A 21,103-nucleotide genomic window follows, 5' to 3' on the forward strand; every position below is an offset into this window, starting at 1 on the left:
CACTGGCCAAACAAGAGATTCATGTTCCTTAATTAAGACCTCGCCTATCATCTCAACAGAAATTTCTAGCTGTCCACTTGGACAAGCCAAACACACGTGCTGAAGTAAACTTCTAGCCAGACAAGACAAAGGTCAAGGTATTTTTGTCACTATGACAGGTTTGTTTCTAGGATACATACAACACAGAACAAGCAAACTTGGGAGGGATGTATGATCTCGGTTATTAAAAGTAAAGGCTAATAATAAAATGGGAATTTAAAGCAAAACCCAAAGAACAGAATGCAAGAAAAAACAAAGAATTTCAACAGCGAGGAATTAATCTGTATGGAACACCATCAATGTCAATAATCAATAAGTCATACTAAAATAAATTTTAAAAAAAAGTGAGAACAAAAACAAACACCCACCAATCATGACATGGTGAGATTTCGTAAATCAATTTTTCAAGACGATTAACAGCTTCATAGTTCACCAAATGGAAAATCCAATGAGTGATAAACTAAAGATAATCAATGCCTTACACTGCTGTTTTATTTTTTTTCCAATTTTAACTTGCAATTCTCTGTTGACTTCACTCTTTAACTTCCAGACACAGACACAGATTCTCAGCACAGGGATTGTTTCTCTGTAGTTAATCCTTGAGGCATTTTATCAGTTCTCTCCCAGAGTGGGTGTTAGCCACAAGAGAAACTGGGACATAAAAATGTTCAGAAACGAGAGGAAGAGAACAGCAAAACAACTCCAAGATAAGAGTGGTCTGGGAAACCGGATTTTCCTAATTATGCAAATTGATTGCATCCATTGATTTTATAATCAAAGCCCCCACTTTCACATGCAGCACAGAACAATTGCCATTATGCATCTAAGTTTCATGGTCATTAAACTTGGATTTCATTTTTTCTCCCAAAGTTCCTCCAGCACTTTTTACAATTTTATGATATAGCCTTTTTATTTTGTTTTTGCTGGTGTGCAGCCTTAAAAATGCAAGAGCAGAACACGAGCTGCTAACATTATTTTCTTGGATTCATTTTTATTTTAAAAATGCCATCTAATAAAAACAATAATAATTGTAAAGATCATACCTTATGGCTTTAAGCAAATGACCTCCAATGGAAATTAATGTAAAGACAATTTATTACGTGTCTAATATTTGTCAAACATCAAAACTAAAACATATAAAACAAGTCCAAACTAAATTCATAAAGATAATACTGATTTAACTCGGATATTCTGTGAATATAGAAAATAATTCATAAGTCTGTGATATTTTAGTCAACTTGTATGTTTTCTAATCTCCACTCTTTAGTGCATCTGCTCTCCACACAGCAATAGTTTTAGCTTGTTGAAACACAGAGTCCACAGTCTATATTCTAAGATTAGAGTGTACTTTGTGCCTCAGCAGTTTGAACCATCTCCCATCTTTAAGCTGTTTTTTGCTGGAGCTATTATTAACCTCTGCAGAGGTGAAGCACTTTCTGGTTCTCCGGGATTAATGAAAAGGTAGTCAGCATGTGAATAATTTAGGTTTGTCCTCCTTATTCATCTCTGAACTCCCTTTGGACACAAATCCACTTGTCCTGCAGTGTCCGTCTCTCCTAGATAAAATAAAGAAATGTGTTTTTTTCTATGTTTACCTTTTCTAAATGTTGAATAAAGGAAGAAATAATTTATTAAATGGGCAAAATGTAAATCATGCAGAAGAGTGCAAAACTTGCAATCCAGCTTCTGCTTGTGGTTGATGCAGCATCTTTTAATGTTGGTTTTCAGAAGTTGTGCTTTGAACACTAAGTTGAAAGAACTTCAGAACTGCTTTCGCTGCATTTATGTCAGTAACCTTTAAATACATATCTTTATCCAAAAAAAAAATGCTGCTCTCTGCAATAAAAGTTATGATCAAAGAAATTTGAAAGTCAGCTGTGTTTTGGGTTTCTAGCTGCAACAGTAAAGTGTGCCTGCATGCATCTTCATTATTTCATCAGGAGGTACTGGGGGGAAAAAAGTCCTAAAAACTTAACAGTTATTTATATCAAAGAAAGATGTGTGAAAATCACACATAGTTAAACCATCTGAACAAATTTGTGTCTTGGCAGGATTTTGACCGTCACCAACTGTTATAAAACACTACATGATCTTAGAATCTCTTGCATAATAAGCACAAGTCATCTGTATTTTTTTTTTTTACCTTTCTACTCCACTTAGTAATTTGTAGTTTGTGTTCAGCCCTTAACAAGGCTCCATTTCCTTCATTTTCTGGCTGTTTGGTTAGGAATAAATAATAAGAATACATACACTCACAAGGATATAAGTGACTAAGTTGTTATTTCAATCCATCCTGCCCAGTTAATTATTACCTACCTGGGCTGAAGGAGGTGAACCAAAAGTTCACAGTTTTGGAGTTTGCCTGGTTGTGTGTCTGGAGGAGATTTTTGCGGTACAAGCTGCACTGAGTAAGAAACTTCAGGTTATTCCCTACATTGTTAGAATGCAATCAGAACTCTGAGAGAAAAGTCATTTTATTAGATGCCAAATTTATTTTTGTATCACGCAACAATCAGTCATTCATCAGAAAGTACGCTTTTCTCATTTACAATTTGAATGTCACATTGAAGGTCAATTTAGAATGCAGTCAGTCTATATAGCTGGCACTTGTTTTTTGTTTAATGTATTTCTAGCTGTCAGTAGGTGAGAGGCAGGGAACAAACAGGTCCCAGTCTGTCACAGGGCAACACCAAGATGCTCTGATGAAACAACCAGGCACAAATGCTTACCCAATAGCAACATAGAGACCAGTTAATGTAACATACATAAGACTGGTCTGTGGGAGGACGCTTCAGAACCCAGACTGCGTCTCAACATGTAAAACTCCATACATGGAGCCCTGGCCAGGTTTCAAATACAGAACCTTCTTGCTGCAATCATCTGTGCTAGCAATTGTTTCATCATGCAGCCCTTTACTAAAAAATAACTATTGTTATTTCATGTAGTATTTCAACTAGGCTGCCCAGTGTTTCTTCTTGAGAGACAGTACTTGCAGCAGAATGTGGAAAAAGTAGCTGTGAAAGCCATCTACTGACCTGCAAAGCCCTGACAATAGCTTTCAATAGAATCCCACATTTTACTCATTCTCTCGCTGCTCTTCAACTCTTTTCAAGCCTTACCAACCATGCTCATATCTTTGAAGTCCTCCAAATTCATCATCTCCAGGATGATTTTTCTAAAATAGATTTTGTACTGCTATCCTCTCCTAGTCTTTGCGATGATGTAAATTTTTTATTTATTTATTTATTTTTTTTGGACAAAATAAAGCTTCTTGTTGCACTGGAGTGAGTTCTTATATGAATATGACGCATCAGGCTCTGGGCTGTATCCATCCACATATACTTCTTCATAGAAAGCCCCTACATTTCAAATCAGAAACATTTTGTTGGAAATGCAGGGGGGAAAAAAAATCTGCTCCACTTCTTTATAGTGAACGTCTGGTATCTGCACAGAAAGAATTATGAGTTTTTTATTTTATCATCTGCCCTGCACTCTGATGGTTCTGCTTGAAATTGTTACGGTATTTTGATCTTCAAGAGAAAATCATAGTTTTGTCTGAGCCTAATTACAAATGTTTATTTATTTATTTATTCATTCATTTTGTGGTTTGTATGTTATGACTGATGGTTTTTAGCTTACATGTAAATGTGAATAAAAGAAATGTTTTCTTTTTTTATCAACAATTACTGGGAGTTCTGGGTTCAAAATGCCCTCAGCTCATCTACACTGACAATTGAGTTACACTGCAAAGTCTCAAATATATGCATCTGGACAGCTTAGTTTTTTTTTGTTTTTGTTTTTTTTTTTTACTTTTTTTTTATCAGTAGTTACTTTTGTCCTGTGGGCATGCTATCACATATTATATCAGAACTTTGCAGCAGTGAGTTATCAAGCGTTTTTAATCCATGTGAAACCAAAACCGACCACCGTCTAGAAGCACACACTGCATTTCTGACAAAAAAACAATGTTTGAATGCTTTTATAATAATGCAGTAAAACTATTGAAGAGTTATATCAGTGTTGACACACTTGTTAAATCATCTGCACATTTCTATTAAGTATTAACATAGACCATTGAACCAGAAACATTTTTTGTCTCGAGTAAGTTGTTTTCCTCAGTAAATAAAATGTTCCTGCTTAAATGAAAAAAAATTCTAGCTCAGACTTTGAGCCTCCAGAAACAAACAAAATCCCCTCCACACTACATAACAACAAGAGAACAACATAATTCAAAGAACATATCAGAAAAGCACTCTCTACTCTCATTCTGTTTCAGATAATTCTCCATAACGCACACTGGGATAAGAAAATATAGAATGTGCCCACAGAGCTCCTATGTCTCATATAAAAAAATGAAAACTCGCTCTGCCTCGCAGTAAAGACCAAGTTTCCTCTGAACCAGTTTTACTTTTGTTCGTCCCCCAGGCATTCGGAGTGCTGGAAAATGCAGCTTTGTACATTTACCTGAAAGCACGCCATGGACTAAAATATTCCCATTTCTCCCCGAAGGAAAGATTTTTGCATTCTCGGAGCGGATCTTGCTGCTGTGACATTTTAGGGAGCAATATGTCAGAAATGGATGGGAGTAAGATGCCAGCTCAACCATGTGATTGAGTTTCCCTCACGTCCTTGATGATATTTCACAAAGAGCACACCCAATAACAGCTGAGCTATAAAAGCCCATTATCTTCTGTCGGGTATGCTTAAGAAGTGGTGTTTGCCATGGCTGAGGGAATGCTAATTTTATATTACCAAAAAGTGATGAGAGATCCAGGGCCTCTCAGCGGCTGTATTTACCTGGAGATTATCAATCACAGAAATATTCATAAGAAAAGAAACAAAAGTGGGGAAGCATTAAGTTAGAGCTGCTGTGTGGGAAGAATAAAAACAGATCATTGTTCTCATGTATTTTTTTTTTAAAACAGAAAAACTACTAAATCATAATTTGCAATACAAACTACACTGAGAGTATTGCTCAGTGGAAACCTTTCTAATCATTTATTAAATACTGCTTTGCGTTTGGTTTGGTTTGGTTTCATTTTGATTTCACGTTTCATGTAGATAATTTCAGAGATAAGGACAAGACCTTATAATGTGGCCTCTAAAACAGTCTTGAGATGAAGAGCTGTATCAGTTCTCATCCAGCCAGACTAGACTTGAGAGAGAATAAGGGAAGAAAATATTCTTAAAAATGTGTTGTACAGATATAGCCAAGAGTACTGAAACTGTGCCTCCAATAGCGCCTCAACCAAATATTGTGCCACGAGTTTAGGAAACATTTAATAAGCAGGCTTTAGGTGTTATAAAAATTTCCACAAGTTTCTAAAAACCGTCATAAGATGCCACGTGTGGGGCATCTGTGAGGAAGGAGTACATAGATATATATTTTAAAGTAATGGTGAAAAAGTTAAGGATGTGGAAATTTTTTAGTGAGTGCATAGAAAAACATCAGACAGTGTTTTAGTTATTAGGCAGCATTCACAAAAAGGTGCACATCTGCATTTAACAGTATAATGAAATCAATTCAATTAAATTATAATCACTTAATGTTACACCCATTTTTGTCGCATTTTACCTCCACAACACTAAGAAAGCAGAGCTTTAGGTTTAAAAAGCACCTTTTGTCTCTCCCAGATTAGAATCGTCCTGCATAGGTCAGCTCACTCTAACACATCGAACACTAAACCTCTCCACCCCCCTGTCAATGGTAGCCTTTCACAGGGAGCTGCTGCTATTGACTGAGAAACTCTTTGCAAAAACTAAAAATGAGAGGCATAAAAGGGTCTCCAGGGTCCAGACTTGTAGATGGATTCTGTGAAAGAGCAGAGCTGCCCTAAAAAGTGGATGACCAGCTGTGAGAATGGACAAGGGGAGCGAGGGGGGCGACCAGACGCACAAAGCATTTATTGAGTGGGCAAGGCTTGAAAGCTCATATACCTGAAAAATTGGATAAGGTTATCATCCCGCTGCTTCTACAAACTAATTTTAAACATCAGTGATGCGGCTGCAGGATAAATCTGAAAGTGCTTCAGTCTGCCTTTAAGTTCCCCTCTATTAAGCACAAGTGTTTCTCAACAGCATCGAAGGTCACCCTGGAAGAGAGCCTTTCACCCAACACAAGCTGAGAGAGCTGAGAGGAGTGAAGGTGAACAAGAGCCACAAGACCCGGTATGAGTCAGTACAACCAATAACAAGAATTGTAAAGAAAGGAAGGAAGAATTTTGAATTTATAGCTTTTAACCCTCAGTCAGCTATTTTTGTATAATCTCACAAAAGGAAGTCATGTGTTTGAAATATCGCCTTAAGATATATTCAAATTAGTGCCTCCATTACACTTGTATGTAGTGAAAAACATGCTCTTTTTTCCCCAGATTGAATAAAGGGGCAGTATTGCTATTTCTTATTACTTCGTTTTTAAATTAAGTGATTACATTTTCCTGGTTTATCAAACAGAAGTAACATAACTGGCCTAAATTTTGAAAAGCTAACCCTGATTTATTGTCAGAAATTGAGTATAAATGATTCTGAGTGTTTTATACAGGATATTGAAAGTATCTGGTTTCATCTCCATGTGTGTCGTCTTTATTTGAAGGAAGTAGTCTTTTACCAGAAATATAAATATGTGAACCTTTCAAATACACACAAGTTAATATGCTATTCTGAAGTGGCAGATGTGTTGAGATGTAAATCAGAAGAAAACAAATCTGGCAACCAACTACATTGCATTTTACAGACGCTTATAAATCAAACAGGCGATAAAATCAACCACAAAAATAAAAATAAGGGAATTAAAATGCAAATAAGCACACAGTTCCCATCTGAGATGCAACAAGTGAGCTCATATTTCATGTCTCAAGCAAGCGATACACACCCCTACTTATTTTCATGTCTAACTTAGCAAACCCTCAAAATATCTATAATGACTCACTCTCCTGAAAAGAAAATAAAAAAAAAAAACACCATCATGTTGTTCTAATAAATCAGTTACAATGAGCTGCAGAGTGTTTTCAATGTGGGAGTCCAGACTAAAAGCGAAGGGGCTTCGTTGAGACAGAATAATGAGTGCCAGACTGTTATTTAAAGCCTGCAAGGAAGCCATGACAACAGAAGACCACCACCGGAGAAGGAAATTAGGTGTGCTTTTTACAGGGGGGAGCAGATCTGAAGTTATAATGTTTCATATGGCAGCCACTCAAGGGTCTTGCTGTGTTCAGAACAAATACTGCGAACCTGACTGGTGAAGGTCTGGAGGAAATACAGGCTGATATTTTTTTTATATTTTATTTGTAAACCTACCTTATTTGCCCAACTGCAAAGGTTGCTGTGTTGCGGTAATGTGTTATTAAAGATCAACTGAGAAAACTGGTGGAAAGCATATTTACAAGCTGAGTAATGGAAAGCTTTTTTTTCCCCATTTATCAGATCATCAGCTACAAATGTATTTGAATTTTCAGCCGATGGATTGAATAAAACTATAAAATGTTAAAAATTTGGATTACTGTTTTACAATCTAACCCTGCTTGAAACTTCTCAACAACTTTATCCCTGACCTGTCTGCTGTCATAGTTGGTCTTCATGACGACGATTGCTCACTAATGTTCTCTAACAAATCTTCAGGACTAAATAAAAAGTAATGAAATTAGACTCTGTTGACTAGTTAGGTGTCTAACAGGAAATCGGTTGAATTTGTTTATGAATGTCAACGTAAAGAGGTTTAAAATAATTTATTTGTATTCCTCTATCACATAAAAACACAGTTGACTTCACTGAGGTTTGTGTTTGTTATGTGAGATAATGTCAATTTTCATATCTGACAATAACAGGCATCCACCAGGTCTGACCACAGGTGTTTATCTCTAGCCACACTTGTTCTTACAATGCAAGACTCGTATTGATATAGAAAGCAAGAACCAGGCAAAAACTAAAACTGCATATAAACATATAAACAGAGAACAAAAGCTGACAACCTTCAGGCGGGATGAGCAGATCCCAGGGCTAGAAGTGTTGGGGGGCAGAAAACAAGACTAAAACAAATCAAGGAACACACTAAAAGTATGAAAGAAAAAAGAGTTACAATCTACACCATCAGCTAATAGAATTGCAAACCATAAAACCTTAAAGACTGGGAAAAAAAGTAATGCCTCTTTATGGGAAGAGGCATTAATACACCGGAAACAAAACACTTTGCTTACATTCAATCAGAAACAACTAAAGTATCTAAGATATGTTGGGTCTTTGTGCACTATGCAAAGATGTTTCAACATCCTGCATGTTGTGAATTATTAAATGAGCTTCAGCACAAAACTTTCACCACATTGCTGATTTTTGAATTCCTGAGTTGGCCATTCTGCTCTACTTCTCCATCTGTCAGATGAGGATTCTCTCTGTTCAGTGCCATGCAGCAGTCCGTTGCTGAGTAGTTCTCACAATGCAGTGGCATTTTTCCTTTTCTACAATTTGTTTTGTGTCTGCTGCAACAAGCAAAAAAAAAAAAAAAAAAGTTACAACGTACCACTTCAATAAATAAGCTGTGTAAGTAATGAAACTACTTTTAGCAATTACTTTACACTTTACCAGGACAAACAAAAAAGATTATAATCATGAAAAACATGTTTGAATTATGTAAGTTCTACAGCCCTTAATTAAGTTACATTGCAATATTTCTGTCATTACATAAATTTGTTAAATACTAACTAATTTTAAAATGCATTTTTTTTCCCACCTGGAATGTTGAAAGAAACATTGTGAACTGGTTTGGGATTAGGGCATCAAAAGTTTCTGAAAAAACAAAAAACTTTTTAAATGTCATCTGAGAAGGTGGTTTGATTTTCTCTTTATTCAAAACCTAAAAAAAGAAGCATTTCCATGGTAACGAAAACGTAACAATCTTGTTTTTACTTAAGACTAAATACATCATACTTAAATATGTCAGTATTAAGATCTGGGGGTGTTTTGCCATTTCAGGACTTTGCTGTGATTGATGAAACTATAAAAATCTGCTCTCAACAGAAAACCCTGGAGCTAAATGTCCAGCCATTATATTCTGATCTTATGCTCGAGCAGCAGACTCCAGTTACTTAGCAAGACATATTCAAAGTTCAGTAGCAAGTCCACCTGTCAAAAAACAAAACAAATACAAAAGTTCCAGAGTGGCCTACTCAAAGTCTGGACTTAAATCTAAGTGAGTTGCCTCCTTATCTCAATTCCTAAACTTATGTTTTTATGTTTCCCACCAGCTGTTGAGATCTGTTCACTCTTCTCAAGGATCATTACGGAGTCGGACAAACCGTTTCTAATCTCCACCTGCGTGATCATCTAGCTGCAGAAACGCTGACTCATACCTGGATTGATTACTGATGCATAACATATGAAGTGCTATATTTGGCTGAAGTCAGCATCATCCAAATTGTCTCAGTTTCCCTTCAAACTTCACCAAATGTTTCACACCCGGATGTCGATAGGCAGCCAAGCATTCGCTCCTTCCATTTCGACCTTCAGAGCGCAAAACACATTTTTCTGATTTTTGGAGCCGAAGCTGCGCTCCCTGAAAATATGACAGCACGAACACTTTACATATCGCAGCGCCTGATCTGTCTCTCTCAGCCAGCAAGGCTGGCAGATCATCATCTGAGACGGAGGATGAGGAGGTGGAGGCTGGACGAAGGAGTGATAAGGAGAGAAGCAGCGGGTGGAGTGGTGTGTTTTCCAGTCTTCAGAGTGTGCGTGGGCGTACGTAGCCTTACTTTGAAGTGTGTTCCTGCTGGGGACGGCAGTTTCTCACAGACCTCTGCCTAGAGTCGAGTTTGACGCAGAGAAAGGCAGAGAAACACGCAGAAAAACAGAGACAGTGAGAGAAAAGATGTGGATGCATCAAACAGCCTACCATTCATCAAGGAAAAGCTGACCCTTGTCTGTGCATGACTCACCCAATCTCTGTATTTCCATCTGACCAATCACTCAATCTGGTTTTCATTACCAACCCTCCTGAGCTAAAAACATATCCACAGTGTAAAAAATAATGACCCACTGTTGAATATGCACACAGCGTGAGAAGTTGTTAATATGTTTAATAAATAAATGTCGGAAAAAAGGAAGAATCTTGTGTGTTTCAGCTTTATTTCACATTAAGGAACAGCATGATTATTTAACTCCTTTTGAACATTGAGCCTTATTGTTCTCTGTTTGCGTCCCACTCACGAGACGAATGTGAAAAATCTGCTAAACTAGACAGCAGATAAAAATAATTTTTACCTGAACTTCACAACAGCTTCAAAAAAATACACAGGATGTATGTAAGAGAAATAAAGGTAGGTTCTGACATTACAACAACTGTTAGATTCAAAAATATAAGAATAGACCTATAGGAACATAACTGTTTCCACACTGGTCAAACAAGACACATAATTACCTTTCTGACCTTCATAACACTATGGCAAAAACCTAAATCTGGAAATGTGGAAAAGACAAAGAGGTATGAATATGTTTGCAAGTCATAAGATTTGTCCAGGGTGCTTGCTGGATAGAGAACCACTGTTGCACATTCACACCATGACTGTGGTTTCTTATTGTGTAACTGTATCAGTTTATTGGGTGAACTTCTGAAGCACCCAACCGCTCGAACATTCGTACCAAGTTCACATCCTTTTTGAGTTGATCACCCTCTTTTTGACATTTCCCTCCTTCATCCTGATCCAGTCGGCTCTTTATCTCTTATTTTATTCTTTCATTTTCTGCATCCTTCTTTCTCCATGGTCTGTGTAAGAACCACTTTTCCAGCAGCAATCTCTCCAGCCGAGTCGGTGTAAACTTTTAAACCATTTCCTGCACTGAACATCCTCTGGACTGCTTTTTCTGTATAGCCTTTAATCTCAACTTGTTGTAGTGTGATCCTTGCTTATAATATGTAGTCCATAAAGTTTAACATTTGAACCTTAACTCCCTGGTAATTATATAAATTATTATTGAAATTTCGCTTTATCGTTAGTTTTCTCTTAGACTATCCTTCATGAAAGGAAGGGAAAGTTTCTCTAAAATAATTATCTGTAGCCAGATCTGCAATTGGCATGTTTGTATGGTCAAGCTAATTTGAATCATATCAATGAATTTCACAAACAAATTAGAAATTCAGAGGAATTATTTCCTCTTCTGAAAGTGTCTGAGGTTTGAGCTATTATTTTTGATGCTATTTTTTTACTGGGTCTGGTCAAGTGTAAGAAAAAATAAATAAATAAAAAATAATCCAACCTTTCATCCAAAAAGCACATATGAACTTTTGTGTTAATTCTTTAAAAATGAGCAACAAAGAGCAAAAAGCTCTGGAAAATTAAATATTGAAAAGTATCAAGTTGACATAGTAAAGCAGTAGGAATCCCATCTCGCAGATTAAAAAAATATGGATCCCTGTTAGTTTGAGAGTAGGAAAATAACCTGCATTTAATTTTAATGCTGCAGTCATTTTCTTCTTCTTCTTTTTTTTACACATTAGCACAATTTCAGTGAAAGCTTTTTCCCTCCTGCAGTCTCTCTGCTACTGTCATTTTTCCTCAATTTTGATTTTATTTATTTACTTAAAAATCACCAAGGAAATGTCACTAGTGCATCACAGGGCAGCACAGAGACACAAAGACAACCATGCATACACACACACACATGCACACACACATATATGTTCAAGGCAATTTAAAGTCACCAATTAAACTAAGTGGATCTTGAGCCCCGGACCTTAACAATCTCTTGCTGCAAGGAACTATAGTTCTCCCGCGCTTCCTTATTTATATATTTTAGAGGAAATATTATTGCTTTATAGATGATGATGCCCAATTAGTTGATCCCTGATGTGAATTTAAATTGACAGTTCAAAGGGAGAGAAAGGGTTACAAAATACCGTATTTTCTCTGCTTCAACCCAAAAGGTTTGAACTGCTGTAAAATATTTTATTTTGTTCTGCTTTGTCTTAAGTTATGTAAAGCAAACCTCTCTTGTTTATCAATCATTTTCACATATCTGTTGCGTAGAATCGAGACGATTATTTACGCTCGTGCTGCACTTTGTAGACTGAAGTAATTTTAAACTGCTTATTTTCTAACAGTAGTAACTGTATCATAAGTTAACTAAATATATTCTGTGACAGTTTGATGACTTCGCTATTACAGAACATTGTGGAACAATGGCTTGCACTTTCACTTTGTGACCCTGTGAAATCAACTCATCACAGGCAAAAACATCAAAGCGCCGTGGGATCAATGGCTCAACTTTGCATAACTCCCTCTGGACCAAATATGTATCTGTAATTCACCTATAGGTGAATAGGAGCGATCTGTTTGAAAAAGTACTAATTGAACGGGTAGGAAAAGGTGACTAAGCTCACCTGTTTGTATCGTTTTGATAGAGTTTGGGTTCATAAAGTGTAAAACAAATTTTCTCATTCATTAGAAACTCTCAAAACATGAACTGGAGAGATTCGCGTCTTTATTTTGCATTTAAATGCAAGTCTGAAATCTTTTTATTTATGCCTTCACATGCTACAAAAGCAACACATCACATGTCGCCCATAGAAAACAACACATGCGGAGGAAAGGCCACAATGACAGCTCTATGTACAGGTTTCCCCAAAGTCATCAAGTGCCTAAAAGTCTTTTTTTTAAAAAACCCTTTTCATTGTCACTTTACCCCTCTGATGTCAGTTGACACGTATTTTTTCCCCCTACTGGTTCTGATTGTTTTCATTCTTGACCCTTTTTGCGCGCCTGTCCGCCGGACTTCAGCTCCATCAGCTCCACTTCGTGCTTCGCCGCGGTCTCCAGCACTTTCTGCTTGTTGTAGAACACAACAAAGTTATTGATGATCGGGTGGATGGGCAGAGCGATGGCGATCACACCGCACAGAAAGCTGACCGCCGCGTTGCACTTGCCCAGGGTAGTTTTGGGGTAGATGTCCCCGTAGCCCACCGTGGTCATGGTGATGATGGCCCACCAGAAAGACTGCGGGATGCTCCTGAAGAGCGTCTCCGGGTGGCTTTGCTCCATGGTGTAGGCCAGCGCGGAGAACACGAAGATCCCCACGCCCATGTACATTAGGAGCAGCCCCAGTTCCTTGAGACTCCGCTTCAGCGCGTAGGTCAGGGTCTGCAGGCCGGAGGAGTGGCGCGCCAGCTTGAAAATACGCGCGATGCGCATAATGCGCAGCGCCTGGACAGCCTGCTGGACGTTCACCAGCTCCATCATGGACGTGGTGCCGAGCAAAGTGAGGGACAGGACCACGTAGAAAGGCATGATGGCCATGAAGTCTATGATGTTCATGATGGAGAGCGCAAAGCGCACTTTGTTCGGAGACGAGGCGAGGCGCAGCACGAACTCAGTCGTGAACCACAGCATGCACACAGTCTCGATCGCCTCCATGGTCGGGTGTTCCACCAGCTTCCCCTCCGCATTTTTCACCTGCAGCTCCGGGATGGTGCTCACACACATCACCACGGCTGACACCAGGATGGAGAGAAAGGAAGCGATGGCGATGATGCGCGCCGCCAAGGAGGAATCCGGCTTCTCCATCAGTCTCCACAGGTACCTCTGGCACCTCTGCGTGCGGGTGATGCACTGATCCACATCCAGATCCTCCAAAATCGCTTTCACTTTGTTTGCGATCTCTTTCAGCTCTTCCTCCTTCTCGCTCAGGTAACTTTTGCAGCACTCATCCAAAACACTCTGGTCTATCTTCCAGAACTCCATCTCCTTGATAAAGCAGATGGGGCAAATCCCGCTTTTTATGTGGATTTCGTCGAAGTAATACACATCTATGATGCACTTGAAGGAATCGGGATCCCGATCAAAGTAAAACTCGTTCCTGCCCGGGTCGAAGTCATCACAGAGGGTGGAAATAAGTTCTGGGTTGTGGGCTGAGCAGTTGGACAGCTCCGCCAGCCTGCTCTCCGGGTAGCGCTTCAGATCGTCCCCGAACAGCACCACTCTCACTCCACCGATGTTCACAGTGATGTCCCCTTCCTCGCTCAAAGCATTTCTATATTTTGGTTTCGGAACTGCCCACATTTTAATGAAGAGATTAAGTGTTTAAACTACAAAATGCACGCGAACAGCGGACTAACTACAACTGACGCCCATATTCTTGACGCTCGCCGCGTAAAGTTGATGTGTTTCAGACTGTTTCGTGTCCTGAAAGGCACAGCTTGAGTGTCAAGCTCTTCTTAGCACTCTCTCTCTCTCTCTCTCTCTCTCTCTCTCTCTCTCTCTCACCGTCTCATATTTAACAGACCCACGTGCACAAGCACGCGCACGCTGACACCAGAAGGTAACAATCACAATATCCACTTCCAGCCACATTTTCCTCTTTGCAATCGGATTGTGGTCAGACGCAAATGAACCGAACCACGCCGTTTCCATGTAAAACGCTTTAAACTGTTGCATATTTTATGCACTGGGTAATCAGAGCCATGTTGTGATGAGAGCCATGTTGCGCATCTTTAAGTCACTGAGGAGAAAATATGCCATATTCTGCGCAAAGGAAGAATAAGTCAAAACGTTTTTTTTATTTTTATTTTTTATTTTTATTAGGGATTATAGTTTGTGTTTTAACACATAGATGGACGAGATATTAGAGAAACTGGTTGCTTTGCACAACAACAGAGAGAGTGCTCTCTGCTGACTGGGAACTGTACAGCAATCATATATAACAAGTTTATTTTAATACATTTTAGATTTATACATTTGCTCCATCTTGCAAAAATGTTAACGTCCCCAACATGTTGATATCAACATGTTATATCACAACCTCCACACTTGGGTTTTATGTGATTGATAAAACCCAAAGCCGTGCATAAGAGTGAAGTGGAAGGAAAATGACACGTGATTTCCAAAGCTCTTTTGCTAATTCAAATCTAAAAGTAACATATTGAATTGAATCTCCTGATCAGGGTCTGTCATAGCTGCAATGTCAGCCAGTTGTTAGCTTTTGATGCTATAGTAACAAGCCTTTTGTCTATGTCACAAACATAATGGTGTGCAGTTTGATGCACCCACAAGAGGTCTAGATTTAACAACATGCTTTGGCCTGATGATACCAAGGATGAGTGAGAACAAACACGACACTATAGGGTGTGGCTTAAAACAAAAGTTGAATGTGTGGGAAAGAATCTCATGTAAGTACAGTGGAGGGCTGTGATGCTGAGGGCCTATCCTAAGGGCTGTGCAATTGGTAAAATAGGGTCGTACAAAGCGTGAGGAGCAGGGTGACAGCAAGAGCGGAACCAATGGTGTATAAAAGAAACAAAAAAAGATTTTAATGAGGAACTTTTTGAACCCAGTGAACAAATTTAACTCAAATTAAAGTGTGAAGTATGTTTTCTTTATTATTATTATTTTTCAGTGTAAGTTTATGCAACTGCAATAAAAAGCTTAATTTCACTTCAAGGCTTTTTAAACAACTTTGCCCGAGGTGCCAATCGGAAAGCTTCAGATCCCTAGAAAACATTCAGTTATTTACAAAGTTAAGCATTCTTGTGACAAGAATGTGACATCCATTCCTTGAAGATAATATTTACACTTCTTTCCTCCAAAAAAAAAGATGAGGTTTTTATATACACAGCTCATTATTATGTGCAAGATGTCGTTCTGAGACAGGTAGCTTTTTTTAATAACGCTGCCTTTCAGCGTTATGACTGCCTGAGGTTGATTAAGTGCTGCTTGTCTGTCGGGTCATGTTGTTGACGGCTCGCTAATCTCCAGCATGCTGGTGCCGATGTGGAAGCAGATGTAGGAGGAGTACTCCTGCTGGCAGAGCCCCGGGATGTCACAGCTCACCTGTTTGGGAGATAACAGAAAACTATCACAGACTCAAAGACTCGAGCGTGAAATTGATCTTTGCACCACCAGAGTGTTTATACAAGATGCAAATTTAAATTTACTGTTTAAATTATGACTTAATTAGGATGCAATGGAAATATTCTCAGCCAAGTCATGTATGATAAAGGGGGAAACTTCAAGCAGTTTCTGCCGCTTCGTCGCCTGAATTTGAATTTTCGTTCGGAGTATTTGTCTGGAGTTTATCAACTTGAGTTTCTGACAACAATATCAACCTTTTCCCAATGCTAGCTTGTGACGTGTACCTTGTTACATGTTATTTTATATCCTGGGCCTCAACTCTATCTTTACCTGCCTACAAATTAGCTTGCAATTATAATAATAAACATACAATTGTAATAATTACATTACTGAATCTAAGCCCATAAGATTCGTCATCTATCAAATTAAGGAATAAAGTTGTCTTCTTAGCAGTTTTACCAACATATTTCTGACTTGATGCCAACAAAAACGCTCTACCAGATGCCAAGACAAAGAGCTAATCACCAATTATAACTCATCAAAATAACAGTGGAAACATAACAAAAAGTAGGTCACCCATTTAACCGTTTGATTTCTGCCAAGCTAATAAAAATTGTCCATTGATTATTGAGAATGATATAAATAATTTTTGACGTCTCATTTTTTAAATAAAATATAATAAAGAAAACTGTATTTGCGATTTAAAAAAAAAGAAAGATAAAATATTTAACAGAAGAGTTTCTGACCTCCTTCATGCTGGCAGTGGGGTCCAAATGTACAAACAGTGAGGAAAGTTCCTCCTTCAGCTTCTTTGAGCGCTTCCTGTCCGTTTCCAGGAGTAAAGCCTGATAGTTCACAGGTAGTCCATACCTGTCCAAAGACATCAGCAGAAGGCCCATTAAAATACAGCAACTGTTGGTTAGTAAGGAGAGAAAATGGTTGCCAGCATTCAGACTCACCTGAGTACTGATTCCACAAAAACTCTCAAGGCTTTCAAGTGAATCCAAGCGATGAACACCTGAGTGAAATTCACCTTCAGCCAACGCACAAAGATCCCCTGTGGAGAAAGTGGGGAGTGTGTTAAAACACACATCATCTCAGAAATCTTGAGGGTAAAGCCTAGCACCCGACTCACATACTGATCCTTTTTATGAACGGAGAGCTTCATGATCTCCTGCTGCTTCCTCTCCTCCTCATCAAAGCTGTAGTCCCGCACAATGAACCTGCATGAATCACAGACTACATTATGGTAATCGACACAGCTATCATGGCTGAGTCTCCCAATGGGGGAGTTCTCTGGAAATTCCTCCTGCTTACTTGCTCTCCTGAGCTTTGGCTTTGAATTTACACACAGCTCGCTTGAAGAGCGTCACCGTGAAGATTCCCCCGTCTCCATCCTCAAAAATCTTCCTGAGTGTCAGAAGGAAGCGTGCAGAAATGCAGCAGCAAAGGACAACATGGGGGGAAACTGTATCTTAAGATATCTGCTTATAATATTGTTGATGAAAAGCTTTGAACTATCCTGTTATGCATTGCAAAAGCGTTTCTATCCCAGAAACATTTCTGGGATATGGACTGCAAAAGACTTGGGGCTTAGGATTAGATTGGCTTAGTCAAAAGTCCAGACTTGTCTTTAAAAACTGTAAAAGTAGTGCAGCTGGTTAAATGTTAGTGAACTGTTGGAGAAATGTAAGGCAAACTTACAAAATTAATGCGGTTCTTGCCTGAATGGCATGCTGAGAAAGCACCTCTTTCTGACGCCACCAACCGATTAAAATGAGATAATAAGATCCTAGATACTTCTTGTTCAATTCGTTTGAACTGGAGACTCTGCTGATGCTTTGTGTTTTGAACTGATAGAAAGTTTTTAATTATTAAGACCTTCATCTGGTGCCATTATGTGCTTGGAATACAGATATTCCCTCCCTGCTGCTGATCCAAGCAGACTCTTGCTTTCTGCAGGTAATATAACACCTGCTCCCATTCTGACCTCCTGGAGGCTGACGACGGGAGTTTTAGAGCTCGTTGTTGCACTTGCGCTGAAACTCACCTGCTCGACCGCGGAACCACAAACTCCGACAGGGATTCGTAGCTTTTCTCCCACCGCAGATATTTTTCTCTGAGGTGGGTGACACAATTAGAAACGGTTCAACATTTGCAGAAAATCCCGGAACGAATACAAGCAGAAAAAGTTGCTAGCGTACCAACCTGCTCACCACCACCAAAAGAGTTGTTAGATACTCAGAGACAACCAGGTCGTCTTTCCTCAAAACATCATTCAGACTGCGAGTTTGCAAATTTCCACTGAAAACACCCAGAAGTCACTTCGGCATCTTATACTGCTCATTTAGGTACGTAATATGCATGCCACTCACTTTAGATTGAGTTCAAGGCTTTCCAAGGAGGCCTTCAAGCTGTTGTAGGCTGTCGCTCGGGATCTTAGCTCAGTCTCCACCTGTGATACTTCCTGCAGTATATTCAGCAATTGTTCATGTAATTATCAACATTAGAGGCAAAGCAACTTGTGATTTCTTCGTCTGAGTTAGAGAGACAAAGGGACTACCGCAAGGAATGAAGGTAAGAGCTGCTCGTACTGCTCAAATTTTGATTCAACTCATTTAACTGATGCTTGAAGGTAATAACACATTCACATTTCAGGATCATAGGAAACATAGTTCTGAAACTTTAGACTTAAAAAAAAAGCTGACTAACCACAGCCAGGGTTCAGTTATGCTTTAAAATGCATCACACATGCCTCTGTGAAGATCCTATGCTTTTATGATGTAAAGGAGAACAAGAAATACAATTCAACTATCCAAGAAGGATTTATCTAACTTTTCCTCTTTACATCCTTTAGTCATACTCATAGTTTGCAAATGATCAATAGGACCTCATTGCACAACGGTATATATCAGGAGGGGGGGGGGAGTGCATGCTGTCATATAGGCTGTCACCAATAATTTGGAAAAAGATGAGACAACAATGATAGCAGAAACTACTGTTAGTGGGAGCCCAGAGGTTGAATGTAACACTAAGGAAGCTGCAGGAAATTCTGCAAAACACGGATGGTTTACATGGGGTAAAAATCTCATATTTTTCCAAACATGTCTGAACAAAAGCATTGGCTTGGTGAGGGTTGGTCAAAATTCCTTCACAGCAATTTAAACAAGTTTTTGTTATTGCTAACATTTTATGGCAGTTGTTGCCACTAACAGTGTTTTATTCATTGATTTATATCTATTTCCCTCAATAAATGAAGTCATCATTGACTAAATGTCTAAAATGATATTTGTTAGATGATCTAAAAGATTTAGGTATTTTATTGCAAAGGCAAGAAATCTCTACTTTTTCATCTTTTTGTGTTTAATAAAAAAATGTGAAATTAGATTCCCAAATCAACTTCCACTCAGGGCCTCGTTTAATCTTGGTCTGGCTCTGCTGCGTACACCATTACTCATCCATTGTATACCCATGTTGAATCTCATTAACAATTCATAAATCAGAAACAAGCAGCTTAAACTAAAGAAATGGGTGAAAATCAACAAAAAGCAGTCTAATCAGAAACTTCAAAACTCCTGATTAAGACCACTTTAAAAAAATTACAAGAAGGTTCAGATTCTCAGAAGAACACAATTTGGTCCTAAGTGCATCGTCAAAACTTTGTACCTTGTTGATGATATCTGTCAAGGTGGACAGCGGCAGAGCTGTGGGGTACTTGGCTTTGTCCCACTGAAATTTGGTGATCCGGTTCATCAGGTCCACTGACAAAAAAAAAAAAAAAAAAAACAAGCGTCAGACTGAAAATAATAGGACAACAACTCTGCAAACAGCGACGTCATAAACTGAGATCAAAAGTCAAAGTGAAATCTCTCAGCGGATGTAATGTGATACCTCTCAGAGATGCGAGGTAAGTTTTTAGTGGTGACGTAGCGGCGCTCTTTTGATGCGTCCCGTGGTCTAACAAAGCAGATTCAGGTTAGTCTGGTTTGTTTTGAAAGACAGCAGGGTGAAATGTAGTGCACACAAGCATATTTAATGTTTTATTAGCCGGATCCAAAACCCTCAGATTGTTTGGGCGTGTTTGTGTGAAATTACCTCCATTGGCTAAGTCGTGTTCCTGAACTTTGACCCCAGTTGGCTCCATCACCTCCTTCAAGCACTGGCAGGTTTTTTTGATCAAACTAATGAGGCAATAAGAATAATATTGAATAAGCATATTTAACTCACTGATTTCACATCATTTTTTTTACACTTTTGCTAAGAATATGCTGTATTTTTATCATTCCAACCGTACCCAATAGTTTTTACAAATCCAAACAAAACTGTGACTTTCCCCTGTGTCCGGCTAATTTTTGCCTTTTATGAAGAACTTGCATTTTTGTCTTTGCTGAAGAAAAGCATCTCTGTGGCATGATGCTATCATATCATAGTTTGTGACTGTATGTAACAAAAATGTGAAAAAGTTTAATTAACATGCCTCAGCAAAGCATACCACAACCCAACCTCTCTCTGTTCCATTAAGACGTTTGTTCTAAGATGTAAACAAAAAATCCATTATTTGGAGTAAACATTATCTTCATGCTGAGTGTCATCTTCTTCTTCCTGGAACTGTGGGCAGCTGCTGACTTCATCTGTTACGCAGCACCAGCTCAGATAGACCAACAATGAATTTAAAATCAGGAGGGAAAACTAAACGTCACCTGTCCCTGAGCATTAATCATTCATGATGCAGACTAAGCACATGTTCAGAGCTCCTGGTTTCAAGGGGAGGCAAAGCTACATAGTAGGCTATGTCAACAGAATGCATTCATCTCTTGTTGATTGTACGTTTGCTTTACCTTTCAGTCAGCGCGTCGAGTTTTAACAGATCATCTGCCACTCTGACCAGACTATCCAGAATCCCCACCTGCAGCCTCAGCAGAAACACAAGCGATAAAGTTTAGAACTTTGTAACGTTTATAGTTTTTATCCCATGTCATAATAAGCATCTTTATTTCTTGTTTTAATTAGTTGGTTTATATATAATGGGACTGGTAACGCCTTAAAGTGAGTCAGTGCCCATAATGACTCTTGCATGTGCAACCACTTCCCTGAGCGAGTCACATTCATGTTAACATGACCACTGGTCAGATAATAAATACACTATGAGGTCAAAACACACCAACAACCTATAATAAACAACAAAAACGTCTCTATTATTACTGTTATACTACATCAACATCATCAATTTGCTA

At 38.7% G+C, this 21,103-nt stretch overlaps 2 protein-coding genes across 3 annotated transcripts in view; both read right to left on the minus strand.

The window, feature by feature from the left end:
• Window positions 1-12,684: 12,684 nt before the first annotated feature.
• Window positions 12,685-14,207, minus strand: LOC103154037 (potassium voltage-gated channel subfamily F member 1). The gene has a single exon (XM_007575187.2). The coding sequence runs from the start codon at window positions 14,079-14,081 to the stop codon at window positions 12,762-12,764; it is 1,320 nt and encodes a 439-aa protein (XP_007575249.1). The 5' UTR covers window positions 14,082-14,207; the 3' UTR covers window positions 12,685-12,761.
• A 123-nt stretch (window positions 14,208-14,330) lies between these two features.
• The window catches only part of atp6v1c2 (ATPase H+ transporting V1 subunit C2), an 11,886-nt gene continuing 5,113 nt past the window's right edge, over window positions 14,331-21,103 (minus strand). For both annotated transcript variants that reach the window (XM_007575217.2, XM_007575226.2), the window contains 12 exons: window positions 20,708-20,775; window positions 19,965-20,050; window positions 19,761-19,826; window positions 19,536-19,630; window positions 18,245-18,336; window positions 18,078-18,173; window positions 17,920-17,988; window positions 17,187-17,279; window positions 17,005-17,092; window positions 16,829-16,926; window positions 16,616-16,739; window positions 14,331-15,848 (listed from right to left, as the gene is read on the minus strand). In XM_007575217.2, coding sequence (XP_007575279.1) covers window positions 15,744-15,848; window positions 16,616-16,739; window positions 16,829-16,926; window positions 17,005-17,092; window positions 17,187-17,279; window positions 17,920-17,988; window positions 18,078-18,173; window positions 18,245-18,336; window positions 19,536-19,630; window positions 19,761-19,826; window positions 19,965-20,050; window positions 20,708-20,775 — 1,080 coding nt within the window. In that variant the 3' untranslated portion in view covers window positions 14,331-15,743. The remainder of the gene's footprint in view (window positions 15,849-16,615; window positions 16,740-16,828; window positions 16,927-17,004; window positions 17,093-17,186; window positions 17,280-17,919; window positions 17,989-18,077; window positions 18,174-18,244; window positions 18,337-19,535; window positions 19,631-19,760; window positions 19,827-19,964; window positions 20,051-20,707; window positions 20,776-21,103) is intronic.

This window comes from Poecilia formosa, unplaced genomic scaffold (genome assembly GCF_000485575.1).
Source record: "Poecilia formosa unplaced genomic scaffold, Poecilia_formosa-5.1.2 Scaffold8, whole genome shotgun sequence".
Lineage (NCBI taxonomy): Eukaryota > Metazoa > Chordata > Actinopteri > Cyprinodontiformes > Poeciliidae > Poecilia > Poecilia formosa.

What these genes read in the sequence shown, in the direction of transcription:
- LOC103154037 (XM_007575187.2), bottom strand. Translation starts at nt 14,081, where the DNA reads ATGTGGGCAGTTCCGAAACCAAAATATAGAAATGCTTTGAGCGAGGAA.